The sequence below is a fragment of the Phoxinus phoxinus genome (assembly GCF_949152265.1).
Source record: "Phoxinus phoxinus genome assembly, chromosome: 4".
In the NCBI taxonomy this organism is placed as follows: domain Eukaryota; kingdom Metazoa; phylum Chordata; class Actinopteri; order Cypriniformes; family Leuciscidae; genus Phoxinus; species Phoxinus phoxinus.
In genome coordinates this window covers 21,711,443-21,728,031 of record NC_136879.1, presented here as the reverse complement: position 1 = coordinate 21,728,031, position 16,589 = coordinate 21,711,443, and the positions used below count along the sequence as shown (strand labels likewise).

The 16,589-nt window shown below is 39.8% G+C and overlaps 1 protein-coding gene across 1 annotated transcript in view; it reads left to right on the top strand.

Moving 5' to 3' along the window:
- Window positions 1-14,366, top strand: part of egfem1 (EGF-like and EMI domain containing 1) — a 55,574-nt gene extending 41,208 nt beyond the window's left edge. Inside the window, exons 21-31 of the mRNA XM_079611453.1 lie at window positions 1,592-1,720; window positions 3,186-3,314; window positions 6,352-6,483; window positions 6,978-7,106; window positions 7,217-7,345; window positions 9,740-9,868; window positions 10,137-10,265; window positions 10,361-10,489; window positions 11,161-11,286; window positions 11,360-11,488; window positions 12,950-14,366. Coding sequence (XP_079467579.1) covers window positions 1,592-1,720; window positions 3,186-3,314; window positions 6,352-6,483; window positions 6,978-7,106; window positions 7,217-7,345; window positions 9,740-9,868; window positions 10,137-10,265; window positions 10,361-10,489; window positions 11,161-11,286; window positions 11,360-11,488; window positions 12,950-13,014 — 1,355 coding nt within the window. The 3' untranslated portion in view covers window positions 13,015-14,366. The remainder of the gene's footprint in view (window positions 1-1,591; window positions 1,721-3,185; window positions 3,315-6,351; window positions 6,484-6,977; window positions 7,107-7,216; window positions 7,346-9,739; window positions 9,869-10,136; window positions 10,266-10,360; window positions 10,490-11,160; window positions 11,287-11,359; window positions 11,489-12,949) is intronic.
- Window positions 14,367-16,589: the final 2,223 nt, after the last annotated feature.

Here is a 16,589-nt window from a genome sequence, read left to right as displayed (position 1 = left end):
GAGCTCGCCCATCCCTCGCTCTCCGAAGCGAGAAGCGAACAGCAATCGTCATCCCCCTCTGATACGGCTTGCTGGTCGTCCTCCATAACGGACAAAGCGGCGGGCTGCGGCTGTTGTCCGTCGGTGAGCGACTCAAGCGACACGTTGAGAGGAGCTAGCGGCGGTGGCGGCGGCGAGCTCCTCGTGGAGGGAGGTTCCGGGACCCGCTGAGCACGGCGCTTCTTACGGCGCGGCGCTACAGGGGGCGGTTGAGCAGTCTCGGCGAAAGATGCAAGGCGAGTCCGCAGAGTCGCGATTGGCATCATGTCGCAGTGATGGCAGCCGCCATCACCGAGAGCGAGAGCTGCATGTTCCTCGCCCAAGCAGGAAACACACAGTTCGTGGTGGTCCCCGTCGATGAGCGCGGCTCGGCAGGAGCCGCAGGAAACGCGAGACATCTTTAAAAAGACACTCGTTGCTCTTTTGTGAGGAAAAAATGTGTGACGCGGTAGGCGAACACACACACAAAACACACACAAAACTGAAAGGATATTCCACGCCGGAGAAGCGCAGCAGGGAACGGCGGCTGAAGGCGGCGATGACCAGCGGCTTCAGGTAAGGGCTCGTCCTGCTGAGGTGCTTGTTCCAAACGGCTGTGGCGGCTCGAATCAATCCAGCGATGCGTGCAGCTTCGTTGAATTTAAGAAAATCGGCGTGTTAGACAGCTATGCTCGTATTTATAGGCCTAGGCCACGCCTGTTTGGGCGGGAGGTGACGCAGAAGGGCGCGAAGTGCCCTCATTGGTCAGCGTCCTGGCCTCGCATAGGCTGTGCTTTTCTGGCAGAGCAGCCAATGGGTGAGCTGTATTGCTCCGCCTAGGTTGTATGCTTCAGAAAAGCGTTTTACATTATTACAAAATTAAGGATTAATTTTAGGCTTCAATCTCGACAAAGAAATATCTTTCCCGTAGCGTTCTTCGACGCAGTACGAGAGAACTCTACGTAAGAGAACTGCGTCATTAGCATTAAACACCATTTTGGCCAGGTGCACTAAATTTTTTATGGGAGTTTTGCATGAAGTGTGATGAAAACCCTGAGCTTTTGGTGAAAAAAAAAAAGCAGTTCAGGGAATATTTGCACAGGAGGCATATTTCTGTACCCAGACAGTGAACCTGTGGGCTCAGCAGGTGTTCTAGTTTCCTCAAAATGTCCGTCTGTCTGTCTTCCTCACACACACGTTGACTTTGTTGTGGTGAGGATGTGCCGCACATGTGGCGAATGAGATCACGCTGTCAATGCTGATGAGGGCAGTTCACACGCTGAGCGTTCGGCAGGTAATAATGAGACATGAAAAAGAGAGATGAGCAGGATGAAGGGATGAAAGATGGATAATTCCACGCGGATCCTAGTAAAACAGTAACCTAATTATATTCGATTCACAATTCTGACACTCTGTTGGCTCTCTGATGCCTCTGGGGGGGATCTATGAGCATTACTTTCCAATGATGTACCGCACATTATAACACACACACACACACACACACACACACACACACACACACACACACACACAGACAGAGACGCTGCTGACTCAAATCTTCTCTCCTCCTTAGGATGTCCTGTTGGGTTTTACGGGGAGGACTGTGCGCAGATGTGCCAGTGCGGGAATGAGGCCCAGTGTCACCACATCACAGGCGCCTGCCGCTGCACCCCTGGCTGGGCACCGCCGCAGTGCATTCTGGGTAAGCCGCCCACATCATTAAAACGGGGTGTGATTGGAGGCTCATCTCCGGCTGAACGCCGCATCCTCGCACAGAAATAACCCTACAATCGCTCACCCAAACACTGTTTATCAGCATCAGTTTTTAAAGCGTGTGTTTGTGAATGTGTGTGTGTGAATAAAGAGAGGGAAAAGCTCCCCGGTGGGCTCCAGAAAGGTTAAATGCATCCATGTTTACTGTGGAAGGATGCTTTTTAGGAGTGTTCCGTTTGTGTGTCTGTCAGTAGTTTATTAGGGTAAGATGCTTTTTTAAGAGAGTTCTGCGGCACATTGGTTTAGTACCATCCGTCTTCTCATGCGATCTCCCGTCAGTAGTTTAATAGATCAGGGGCCCAATAAAGATGTATCTCTCTTTCTGTTTCACTCTCCCTCTCTTTTTAATGAAGTGAGGTTTGTGTTAAAGATCCCTCTCTCAGATGTTGTCTGGCTTTCCCATGACATGCTTTGCAGGGAAATCTCGACTGTGATGAAACTTCTCTGGAGTCGAGTGATGTTATTAGTTAGCTTTTGTGGCCCTCTTTTTTCCAAGGGTGCAAATCATTATTTCGATTTGCATCCACTTTTTCTCGTTTATTTTGATTTTTTCTCGCAGTTGCAAAATCTCCTGCCATTTGTGTCTGCTAAAGCAAATGCGTCCAGGCCATATACAAACCATTTACAGACATCAAATGAAGTGTTTAAAAATAGTGTAGATAGGTTTGTAATCTGGCTTTTTACACTTCACAGGTTCATATTTCCCCTTGGGTTATCTTGTGTCACACTGTTCACACTATACCCTGTCCCTGCTACACTTTATAATAATAACATTCATTTATAAGATGTATTATATAATTTCACTACCGGTTAAGAGTATGTGGTTAATTTTCTTTTATTTTATTCAGCAATGTTTTATGTTACAAATAAATGCTGTTATTTTGAACTTTCTTTTTTATTTTAAATCATGTGACACTGAAGACTGGAGTAATGATACTGAAAATACAGCTTTGATCACAGGAATAAATTACATTTTAAAATATATTCAAATAGAAAGCCGTTGTTTTAAATTGAAATAATATTTCACAATAATACTGTTTTTACCGTATTTTTGATTAAATAAATTCAGCCTTGGTGAGCATTAGATCATAAATCTTACCAACCCCAAACTTTTGAATGGTAGTGTATTAGTAGCTGATTTACAATCAAATGTGAATATGAATGAAAATGATGTGAATATGAATGAAAATGATGTGAATATGAATGAAAATTAATAAATTACAGTTTTGTCACACATATTTTTGAATCAACATCCTAAAAGTTCATATTTGCTTTATTTGTAACATCTAGAATAGATCATCTTCAGTGAATATAAATGCATGTGTGAGTGAATGAAGGACAAACATTTTTGCATTTTGCGATTTGTTTAATATATGTGTTTGTTTGTGTTGTAGCTTGTCCAGCAGGTGTATTTGGTACCAACTGCAGTCAATCATGTGACTGCCACAACGGAGGGTCATGTGACCCAGTGAGCGGCCAGTGCCGGTGCACACCTGGGTGGACAGGAACCAGCTGCCAACAGAGTGAGTTAAAACACATGTTTTATGGGGACTTTCCATAGAAATGATGATTTATATGCTGTACAAGCTATATTTTCTATCCCCTAACCCTAAACACAACCTTCACAGAAAACTTTCTGCATTTTTCCTCATGGTCAATAATTACTGGTACTATCTATTTAGTCCCCATTGTCAGGAATACTGGTACTATCTATTTAGTCCCTATTGTCAGGAATACAAGGAACACACATACATACACACACTAAAATGTAAAACACGTATGTACTCATATTTAATGTAGACAGTCAACAAACAAACACACAAAAAAACACATTCACACATGCTTCAACACCCAAAGACCCTATATACTCATAAACACATCTGTCTTTCTCTCTCTCACAGACTCACTCAGAGCGCTTTATTTGGCTGTAGTTAGTAAGATGTAAGTGATTATAGTGATTTATAGTGAGGAGTTTGTAAGCACTGATAGCCGCGATTCACATGTCATCACACAAATTACTGTATTCTGTCTCCATTACACACTGGAATGTTCACATGGGTGAACGCGGGCCGCTCACTCCACAATCCATCTGCTTTCTCTCTCACTGTCTGTGTGTTGTGTGCATAGCCTGTGCATCTGGAGGGTTTGGTAGAAACTGTGAGCAAAGATGCATCTGTCCAGTGGGCATGGCCTGTGATCATGTGACAGGCAGATGTGGATGTCCTGCAGGGTACACTGGGAACAGCTGTGAAATATATGCATTTCATATATTCACCATATAACCATATATTCACAATATAACCATATATGCACCATATATTCACCATATAACCATATATTCACCATATATTCACCATATAACCATATATTCACCACTATATTAACCATATATTCCCCATATAACCATATATTCACTAAATAACCATATATTCACTATATATTCACCATATTGAGGAGAGATCCCGACATGATTGTAAAGCGCTTTAGGTGTACAGTACAATTGAAAAGCGCTATATAAATGCCCCTTTTATTTCATTCATATTACACTGATTCTTAAGACAGTTTTTAAAATAGCAACACATTCTACCTCTAAATCTCCCTGTAAGACTTTAACTCAGTACTTCATATATATATTAAACAGTATCTTATGCTCACCAAGGCTGCATTTATTGGATACAAATACAGTAAAACAGCAATATTGTAAAATGTTATAGTAATATAGTAATTATAAATGTTATAGTAATAAAATAACTGTTTTCTATTTGAATATATTTTAAAATGTAATTTATTCCTGTGATATAAGCTGTATTTTCAGTCTTTAAATCTATACTCCAGTCTTCAGTGTCACATGATCCTTCAGAAATCACTCTAATATGCTGATTTGCTGCTCAAGAAACATTTATTATTATCATCAAAGTTAAAATCAGTTGTGCTGCTTAATATTTTAGTATTTTTTTTATATTACACATAGTCCTCCTATAGTATATATAATGCAATTGTGCTTTTTACTGTATATTTACTGTATATTTTCTGTCAAAATTGGGAAAGAATTTGTTTGTGTGTTTTAGATAATTTCCCTCAATTCAAGTAGGTCTTCTAACTGTAGCAAACGAAATGTCTGCTGTATTTAATAGATGATTTTAGGTGTAAGTCTAAAATTGGATTGTAGACTCAGTTAATTCATTAGTGCTAGATTATGATAACACAAATTTTATGGGGGAAAAAGAAGCAGACAAATTGTACTCAACCACAGGTGAGTATGTCTGAAAATGTTGCCTGTTTTGTTGAGGTATCAGTGATCTGTCCATTTATACATCCATTCATATGATCAGCTTAATCAAAGCGAAGGAAGGAAAAGACAAACATCCATTTTTAATTGTAAGATTTTAAAAAAAAATGTACAGCAACATTTTGTTGCATTCAAAACTACGCTAAACAAACCTAAAAACCGCCCCACACAAACTTGGACCTCTCATTACACGCACTGGGGTTTTGCTCCCCGACTCTCTTTCAACACCCGCCCATCTCTCTCACTCTCTCTTTCTCTCTCTCTGTGGATGTGAGACATCTGATAAAGGTTAGCGCTGAGCGGCCAACTCAAACAGCAGGCTTTGTTTTGTCTGTGTAAGGATAAGAAGTCTGGAACAGGCATGAACACACACAGACACACACTGCAGTAGACACGGCTAATGACAACAGTCTAATTATTCTCTTTAGTCTGGAGTCTGAGCTTATCTCTTACACATGCCGATGAGGCACACACACACACACACACACACACACACACACACACACACACACACACACACACACACACACACACACACACAGATGGTCAGACCTGTATTAGTTTTGACTATAAGGATCATCTAATGCCCTGAGGCCAGTGTGAGAGACTTTCAGGCCAGTTTGAAAATATATATTTTTTTTAGATAAGATTAAAATGTTACTGTGCTATATATTGTGTATGTATGTATATACTGTACACTATATTATGCAAATATGATAAATAGGACATTTTATTTATTTATTTGGAAATATGTCAACATATTTTTGGCTGTGTATAATAACAAACATTGTTATATATATATATATATATATATATATATATATATATATATATATATATATATATCAGATAATCATTTATAAGATCTAAACCACTGATCTGACTTGGCCAGTGGAAAACATCCTTACTGTTCAGCCCTGGTATTTAAATATATGTATTTCCATATAATCATGTATCAGTGTGTGTGATATGCATTTGGGTGTCAAATTCTATGTAATGGACGCACACCCACAAACACAATCATAAGCCCTGTCTTCTGTCAGATACCCTAGACGTATGTGAATGTGTATAAATGTAAGCATGTTTGAATGACGTTACGTGAAATGTCTAGCCTCCCCTTCATATCACATCATATCTCCTTCCTGTCTGAGGCCTGATGCCTTTTCAGGAATGTGTCTAGACAACTGGACATTTCTGTGGATAACTCACACATGCTCCTAAAGTCATCCCTGTATGTATTGTGTGATGTTCTAATGTTCTCTCTTTCTCAGTGTGTCCTCAGGGCAGGTTCGGCCTGAACTGCTCTCAAGTGTGCACTTGTTCTGGAGATCAGTACAGCTGTCATCGCGTCACGGGGAAATGCAGCTGTCTACCTGGATACTATGGCAACCGCTGTCATCTCAGTAAGACGTATTCCTCAAACCTCTACTGTTTGACCTAATAACATTGTTCAGCCAAACCAAAAGCTCATCTACAAGCTGAGCTAATATGAAAACGGTTATATAATCATATAGTACATTACCATACAAAGATTTTTTTCTTTGTAAGCAATGAATACTTTTATTCAGCAATGTCGCATTAAATGGATCAAAAGTGACAGTAAATAATTTTTAAATAATTTTCTTACTGAATCTTACTGACCCCAATTTTTCTGTATGTTATTGTGTTGTTACATACGTATAATAATTACAATTGATTATGCTTTGTTTTATAAGGGTGGTAAAATCTACCAGTACCTGTATTTAGTGTAGAAAACCTATATAGTGTAGAGTTCCAAGGTGCTTTAGAAGAACTCAACTTAACGAAACATGCATACATGCATAGTTAACATAAATGACAACTACTAACGGACTGTATATCAAAGATACACTCTCGTTCTCTTTCCTGCGCCTCACAGGGTGTCGAGAGGGCACCTACGGCCCCTACTGTAAGAAGAGGTGCAGATGTGCCAACGGAGGCCGATGTGACTTCAGGACTGGCTCTTGCATCTGCCAGCCAGGATACTTGGGACCCAACTGCAGCACCAGTAAGAACCGAATGTTCGATCGATGGCTGCTGTGGCTACTGTTGGTAATCATTGGTCAATGCTGTTGAATTCTGCATTTCTAGATAATATTTTCTGTCTTTCTCTCTCAGGTTGTCCCAGAGGTCGCTACGGGAAAGACTGTGCTCAGGTGTGTTTGTGTGGAGAGAGAGGACAGTGCCACCCAGAGACTGGGAGGTGTAACTGCGCCCCTGGAAGAACAGGGCCGTCCTGCGAACAAGGTATACATCTCTGTGGATTGCAGTGTTATTTATTTATTATTATTTGAACAAGCCTTTATTTTTATATTTTAGTTTTAGTTTAAGTTTTAGTAATTTTGTTCTTTTTTCATTTTTGTTTAATATTTCTGTTTTTATTTCAGTTTTAGTTATTGTAATTTTATTACTTCATCTTATTTTATTTCGGTTAGCTGACAAGGCTACATTTCTAATTTTCTTCTTTTTTTTAAGTTTAAGTTTTCCATCTAATATTTTTATTTTTATTTCAGATTTATTTCAATTAACCATTTTTTTAATTGTTTTTTGTTTTAACAGCAACACTTGTTTTTTCCTCTTTTATTTGCTTTTCTTCACCAACTTCTCCCACCTTTCAGTCATTCATTTCTTCTTCTTCTTTCCTGTCTTCACCCATCCATGATCCCTCCCTCCCAAACCTACAACATTCACATCTCGCTAGAATGTGAAAGCCGTTAGTGTTATGATGACTTCATAAGCAAAACAACACCGAAATATATTGCGTCTCACAGTCTTGCACTTATAGGCACTATTTGTCCTCCTGATTATCTCCCAGGGCTTATTTACAATATTTAGTTAACACATTTCTCCAGTTTCCTGCGTGAGGGAATTTGATCGCAGCACCCCTTTTCCTGAAGAACAGAAGCGAGAGATCAGATTCCTAATCTTCATGTTTCATCACTCATCAGCTGGAATGGAACGGGACTTTCCAGGAGGGATTTTCTTAGCCTCCTTGAAAACGCCGGCTCAGAGCGTCTTGCAGACGTGCCACTGCTTACGTTCGCCATGTTTAATGTTTACAGATGACTATAAGTAGCTGGTTCTCTATGTTCCGTGTCGGCGGATCTGCTGGCGAGGAAACAAATAAATAAGCAAGCGAATCAAAGCGATCGGCTTATTGTTTTCCCAATCTAAATTACCCAAAGAAACATGATTGCTCTTTAGCTGCGCTGCCAAATCAGACCCACTTTACCATTGCACTAATGATCTAGAGCTTAAGTAAACTTGTGTGTGGCGTGTGTGTGTTTGTGCACGTGTGTGTGGCTGTTTGTAATCGAGCGATTGCATGTGTGGCTAGTTCTTTAAATGCATTTTGAGGGATGAGAGGGCCTGGGCTAATTGTAGTAATTGAGAAATTCAGAGTTTATTTGAAAATAATGCCATCTGTGCTCTTGTTGTTACTGGAAGTTTCCGTCTGGACCAGGACATAGTTAATAGATAAAAAGATGCGGTGTTTTGCTTAAGGGAAAGTCTGCTACATATTTGTCCTGGTATAGTACAGCATAACAATGAACACACACACTGACAGAAAAAAATAATTCCATTTTAATGACTAATCGGTTAAAACTATTAGCATAAACTTTTCATCTGATTTCATACACTGATTTAGATGGAATTTGGGTTCTCTGAAGAGTTTCTGATGTCTGGATGTGGCAAATGTGATATAATGTTATGTACAGTATATATGATTAATAGAAGAAAGTAAAGGAAAACTGTTACTTTTGGCCCTCTGGCGGTTAAAAAACAAAACTGCATGGATTTTGCAGAAGAACATTGTTTTGGTTGTGCTTGACTGTGCTGATGAGTATATATATCTTACGTCTCATAAAACATTCACTACTACTGTAGGCTTAAGAGATATAACTAGTTTAGATGGAGAGGATCTCAAGCTGACTAACTGAAGATGTTACTGCAGCTTTACCCATTAGACACGGTACTATTTACCGATATAAGGAGACACGCATGTGTGCAATTTTTCGTGAAAACCATCCCATCGGCTCTATAAAAACTTACCATAGTGAATCAAGGTAAGACAAAGAAGAAGGATTGATTATGCATTGATTCATTATTTACATTTAGTTCATTTTAAACAAAAAAAGTTTAAATAAATCTTAAATGGTAGTGAACTCCTGTGAAACACAAATGTACCATCCTGAATCGAATAGGGCTTCAGTTGACTAATGAACATGAATTGTCGACCATTGTACTTTTTTGAAAAAAAAATTCAGTCATGCACTGTAGCTCAGGATAAAAATAAATAAATTCACTAAGATCAACAGGCCAAAGCTTTTTCTTTTTCTTTGCTGCACAAGAATAAGTATGGTTTCAGGCTAAAATGAGATATACAGTGGAAATTAAGTGTTGACAGTATAATTTAGTGCTGGATGAGGATTAATCAGTGCTTGGTAAACCATCCTCATGTGGTTCAAATTGAAGACAGATCCATGCGACTTGCTGAAAAACAGAGTTTACAGATACGGTCAAGACATCCTGTGTAAAATGTGCTACATAATGAAACAAAACAACACTTTTATCTCATATTTATGCACATCGTTTTAGTATTTGTGTGTGCTGTTAAATGTGGAATTGTGCTCGATGCAGCATGTCCTAGGGGGCGCTATGGAGTGCAGTGTCGGAGTTTCTGTACGTGTGCGAACGGAGGAGTGTGTGAACCTGTGAAGGGGATGTGTAGATGTGGGCTGGGCTGGACTGGACAACACTGTGAAAAAGGTGAACAAGCACACAAATACACAAACAATGTGATTAGTTAGTACCACATAGCAACATAGTGTCGGCCCAGATCTGGTAGACGTGGAATCCACACGTAGATGTGGGTCGGATCCAGGCCGACACTATGTTGCTGTCTGGGCATGGAATTGCATCCTAACATAACCAGGAATAAAATAAAGACTTTAAAGTGTGTAATGGATTCGGAATGCATTCAATATTGGTAACAGGATGATACATTCACCTAAATACTTTTGTGTGCATGTGATAGCTTGTGTCCCAGGTCACTATGGTGTGAACTGTGAGCAAGAGTGTGTGTGTCAGAATAACGGAACGTGTGATCGCCTTACGGGATGCTGCTCTTGCCCGTCTGGATACTACGGTCCCGCCTGCCAACACAGTGAGTGACAGACTTATCATCTTTACTGTTAGAATGAATCATGTTTGCTGCACTTCTGAGCAAGAAATATGACATGAAATGGTTCTATATTCCAGGATGCCCTGCTGGCTTTTTTGGCAAGCTCTGTGCACAATCATGTGACTGTAAACATGGGCACCTGTGTGATCACGTGACCGGACAATGCGTGTGTCCTCCAGGTTACCATGGCGAACAGTGTGAAAAACGTAAGTCATTTCAGCTTTAAAACATGTACATAATCAGCATGAAATTATACTGGGGTGCTTCATCTGAGACTTAAAGCTAAAATTCATGACTTACTTTCTTTAGTGGAAAATGAATTTTGTTAAGAAAGTAGTATATTCTCAATATAATCAAAGTGAATAAGTAAACCAAAAAAAAAAAAAAAAACACTATTAAAATATCATAAAACTATATCCCAAGTCGTCTAAACCCATACAATATGGATGGCGAACAGACAGCAATTATGTCATAATTCAGTAAAAGTTCATTCAAGCTCTTTTTGCACATTCATGAGAGTCTATTTTGTCTATATCTTTTGAATAAATATGGTTCTTTACAATTTGACAACCAGCGGTGGTCCTGTTTTGACTCGCTGACTCTGGAAAAGAAGATTATTAGTGAGTGATGACTTAAATAAGGTCTGTCCGTCACGCAGAGCTATCATATGACTTAAAAGCCCTCCACCTTCCCCAGCTCCACCTGTATAAATCTGCTACTGAGTTAAATCATGTATGTTAGCAGATCAATTCCACACAAGACCAAATACATTAACATTGCCATATCCATTACCATGCCAATCTCTCAGAGAGTTGTCACGACAGAAATATGAAATGTGCAGTTTGATGGTCTCTCTGACTGTGAGTTTGTATGACAGGTTGCGACGCTGGGCGTTTTGGGCATGATTGTGCAGAACTCTGTGAGTGTGATGGGGCGCCCTGTGATCCGACCACTGGACAGTGTCTCTGTCCACCGGGAAAGACAGGAGAACACTGCGAGAAAGGTACACACACACATCTTACGCAAACTCTCACAAACCTTACTTCAAACTTCAACCTTCATCTTCTCTCTCTCAGTTTGTGACAGCAGGTTTTATGGTCCAGGCTGTTCTTTCCAGTGTCAGTGTGCGCACGGAGGCCAGTGTGACCAGCGCACGGGTCACTGCTCATGTCCTCTCACCTGGCTGGGACCCACCTGTGAGGAAGGTGAGGGTGTGTATGTGTGTGTGGAATTACTTAGCTATACTTTGGGGATAAAATTGTCCCCAGAAGTTTGCAAAATCTGATATTTTGTATCTAAGTATCTAGTATTAAAATTAGGGCTGTTGATTTGACATGCTAATTCAATAAGCAATAATACATATTATTATTAAATACATTAGTCCACATGTAACAGTAGAAGTGTATGGTATGTCTTTATTTAGTTAAGTAAATGTGTGTGCGCGCGAGTCAGCTGTATGGTCTTTTCTCTCTTTCTTTTATCTCTCACCATCTCAGCATCTTTCTTTCCCTGAATTCTACTTCTCTCTTTATTCCTGTCAGTCACGACCATAGACTGTAAAAAAATAGGTCACGACACAAACCTGACCGTTTCTGAAAGTGTGTGTGACAGTGTGCGTGTCAGCCTCAGTTTGATGGACCCCTGAGCTGTTAAGGGCCTCCTGACTGCCTGTGTAACGGAGCCTCTCTCTGACAGTTATTTTAAGTGAATCACAGCAGGACTTTTCACTGTGTGTGTGATTTGTGAATGAGTGTATGCAAGTTCATGAATGTATGACAGTGTGTGTGTGTGTCAGAGTGTGGTTACTGTATGTGGTCCATCCACAAAACCTCTAAACCTGTACATTCCCTAAAGATACTTTTCACATCTTATTTTTGAGACTGTTAGGATATCTTCCTCATAACTTTTCTTTTTGTTTATTGTACTTATTTTATATTATAAAACATATATATTTCATGGAGGACTTTTGTCAAGTGGGGATAAAATGGCAACCACCTCTTTTGCATATTTGTGGAGGAAATATCAGTGAAAATTCAGAAATAAATATGGAATTAAAAAATTTATAATAAATACTATACATGAATATAAAAATAAATGAAATGAATATATTAATATTATTACTAATTCAATGAATACATTAGTAAATAAATAAATAAATTTGACTAAGTTGCATGAAAATTTAAATACAACTTCTCCATTGAATCATGTCCATTGAATCACATTTATTCCTGTATTTGTTTATTTATGTACAGTACATATTTATTATTCACATTTATTTAATGCAGTATAGCCTAAATATAATTTACATTTCCTCATGTATTTATTTATTTTGTGCAGTATACATATTTATTAATTTGTCATTCACATTTTTTCATTGCAACTATGACTACGACACTTGGAATTTAAAGAGTGTGTGAATCTTAAAATGGGGTACATAAAATAATGTTTTTAAAAATGTGTGCTGAATATATTATTTTTATTAATAATAATTTGAATATGTGTTGCAGGGACTGCGTTCAGTGCCGAACAACACCCTTTAACTGTGACTATATTCACAATATGGCATATCCTCTTATTACCTAAAAAAATAAACCAACAATGATAGAAAATAAATCAAAAGCTTTCAGTACAGATGTGGCAATAATCACTTTCTGTCTTTCTCTCAGGTGCTTCTATAGATCATGTGTCCTCTCGCGCACAGAAGAGGCGACGGCGTGTTTCACACTCCTAGTCCACAAGCACACACACTCTCCGCTGAGATCCCACCAGAAGGCGAGTGGCATGGGTGAATGAGTGTGTGAGGATCTATGTGACTTGTTATTACTGGGCTTTCCCCCAGACGAGCAAGCCACAGGAGAATTAGTACAAGGAAGCAATGCCGGAAAACGCAGACACACACAAACATCCCCTCTGGATGCACACAAGACCACTGACAGGCTGTCAATGATTGTGTGTGTGTATGAGTGTCTTTGGAGAAGGGACACATTGTGGCTATGAACTAGTGTTTTAATGTGAATATCACACACACAATGGTGGACTAGTTTGATGCGACTTAAATGCTTGTTTTGTGAGCTCTGTGTGTGTGTATGTTTGTGCATACACTTGCTAAATCCCACATCAGACAGTCAAGCCACACCATCCGATCGGCCAAACGCCCACCGAGCCGCAAACCCAGACCGAACTTCTCTATTACGGGATCAGAGCGAAGCCTCAACCGCTCATTTCTATGGTACATACCACAAATGCACCACTAAAGTGGCACATCAGTATACAGCAACACTCAATGGGATTACAGCCTTCCATACATACCATACACAGTCTAAAATTTACCTTGTAAATGTACACCAACTCTAAATTTAACGCTTTTTTTATGACATTGTCTATAAAATCCTCTTTTATGGTACTTTTATGTTGTATTTTTAAAGTAATATGTAGCATGAATCGAGAACATTTCTGCTATAGATATCCTTTTCAAATCCATCTGGTTGGCTCCTGTGAGTGTGATGTATGTCCTGCGATGTGATTCCTGTGACAGCCTGACTGTAAATATTCACAGCATTGTCACCCATCATCGTGCCATCTGAGGTAAATTGTTAAAGCGGAGCTGTCCGACAGGATTTAGACACAATCTGATGCTTGTAAACCGAACGGACAGTTTCTCCGAAAGACGTTTTACATGCCAAACAAATCTAATCTTTATAAATTACGGTTCTTAGCGCTCACTCAACAGTCTTTTACTGTAAAAAAAAAAAGAAAGAAAATGCTGTAAAAAGTTTGGTTCCTCTGTTCTGTCTTTTTTCCCTCTCAGGATGTTATCAGATTTTGTTGTATTGGTTCTTAAACTTTTAATTAAATATGTTTGTACAGAAAATGTGTGTTGTTTTAACTATACTTTAAAGCTTTACACTGTAAAAAATAATTTTCTTACTCTGTATTTTTGTCCTGTTCTGCAGTAAATATCCACACATTCTTAATTCAAGATATGTTTACTTGAAAAGTAAAAAGAAGTGTTTTTGGTTAAAACAAACAAAAAAAATCTGCCAGTGGGGTGCTGAAAAATTATCTCGTTTCCCTTTGAATTAAGTTGATTTTTCTTACCCCATTAGCTGATTTTTTCCTTGTTTTAAGCATAAACTCACTTAGCTATTTAAAAAAAAAATGTATTAATTTTTGCTTCTCAAGTAAATGTATTTTGTATAGATATAGAAAGATTTTTTGTTTAAAGATCTAAACATCAGTGTCAAGCACGCACATGCTATTATTTTTGATCACCCAAGTGAAACGTTGTTTGTAGGACAAGGGTATGTAGGTAGTGGGACATTGTGGATAGCATGTTCCTCTGCACCTCTCAGATGAGAGGGTCAAACATATCAGAGGTCACCATACACCTGTCAGCCCACCTGAGTGGAACAGGCCCACTATGTGTGTGTGTGTGTGTGTGTGTTTGTCTCTGTTATTTCTCAAGTGCAGCGGACCGTCACTGCAGGTGGGAGAGCCAGGCGAGGACCCCTCCGCCCTGACGCGCTGCCCGGCGTGAGTGATGGAAGCTCAGGGGCTGTCGGTGGACGGAGCCCTTGAGTCTGATGGATGGGACGGGGCTCCGCTGGCCGCACCGTGTTGTGACAGCCTACAGATGTTCTCCAATAATGTTTATCAGCCCGAGCCTCCAGCAATGGATGACACACACCTGTTTCCAGTCAAACAGGGCTCGAGAGGCCATCCATCCACACACACACACACACACACACACACACCTGAGTCCAGTCAAACAGATCGCCGTAGCCCATCTATTCACGGTCTGGGTGGCCGTGATGCTGTACACCAGCTTTGATCAGCGGACGGGTGGCACATACGGACAATCGACTGGACAAAGGTCCATCTTGTCTGTCAGGGTCACTAGAGCCATACGGCACAAAGCCAGCAGACTTCTTATTTAGCTGTTGCTTATTGCATCTTCACAGTTTTGTAGTCTTCTTGGGCGAAATGTCGAAGGAGGCGAATTGCTGGGACGGCGTTAAGATGGATTTAGCTTTACTGCCCTGGCCTCGGTGCTTGCAGTTACCAATCTGTGTGTTCAATAAAAAGTATAATTAAACTGAGGCATGCAGATAAATATGAACTGTGATTAAAATATCTTCTTAAAATGACTGTCTTGCAAAGCAAAGAATTGGCGCCGGTGGTTTGTTAGACACGGCCAGGCATAAAACATGCCCTATGTGTCAGTTTTATCTCTGTTCGTTTTGATGATATTTTAAACAAGTATTTTTTGTGCATGAACGTTATACAATTACACAACCCAGGCTTGTTTGACACAAATAATAAGCAAAGACAAGTTTTGCGTTTTGAAAGATGGCCAGATCAGTGGTTTTGTGATGAAAGAACCCATTGAAGAGGTCAGATCAGATGCGATCTGACGGGAACTTTAGCACGGAAATGACGCGTCCAGCACCAGCGAAGCGACGCTATCACCGCGCTGTCTTTTAATTAGCACAGAAGAGATTAGGCTCTTCTCTTTCTACGCTTGCCCCGTTCCCGGAGGACCGTGACTTTTTGAACCGGCGATAAAACTGAAGAGAGACCGAGGGAAATCAACTCAATGGGGTCTCGCACCATTTGGGCCACTTGTTGGACTGAAACAACAAATCCTTAAATGCCAAAGAGCTGTTCTGGAGATGAGTATCAGCAAACTCCCACACTTACCCGTCTGTGAACGCATCTCAGAGGGTGTAAAAACTTCATCATCGGTTTGTGTACTTGTTGTACTTTTTGTTTATAGTCTTTTCTACACTTGAGGAATGTAGCCTAACGTTACCTTTTTTTACGGTGGACGGCATTTCCCCCGTATTGAATAAACTCCGCTCCGCGTCGTGCCTAACTCAGTAGTATATTCCTGCACAACCGGAGGCTGCAGTTTTAGGACCGCAGTTTTAGGACCGCAGTTTTAGGACCCTAGTTTTTTGTGACAGCGCCACCTACCGAACTGGATGATATAGTGGCGGCTGCTGTTTCAGGACCGCAGTTCTAGGATCCAGGTGGTTTAGTTTGTACATCAAGATCCACCTTGATCCTAAGTCTCATTAGAAAAAATATATATATTTTAACAAATAAGATTATGGAATAGAATAGCTCCTGCAGCAGGTGGATTAGAGCAAGTAGCATCAAGCTACACGACACAATTTAAAAGATTAATATTAAACTTTTACTTAAAGCTCACTTTAAACCACCATCGAGTAAGATAGGATATTTGTACCATATTCCGGTCGCGGTTTAAAATGGTTTTAAGTCATAAAAAGATGTTGAAATATG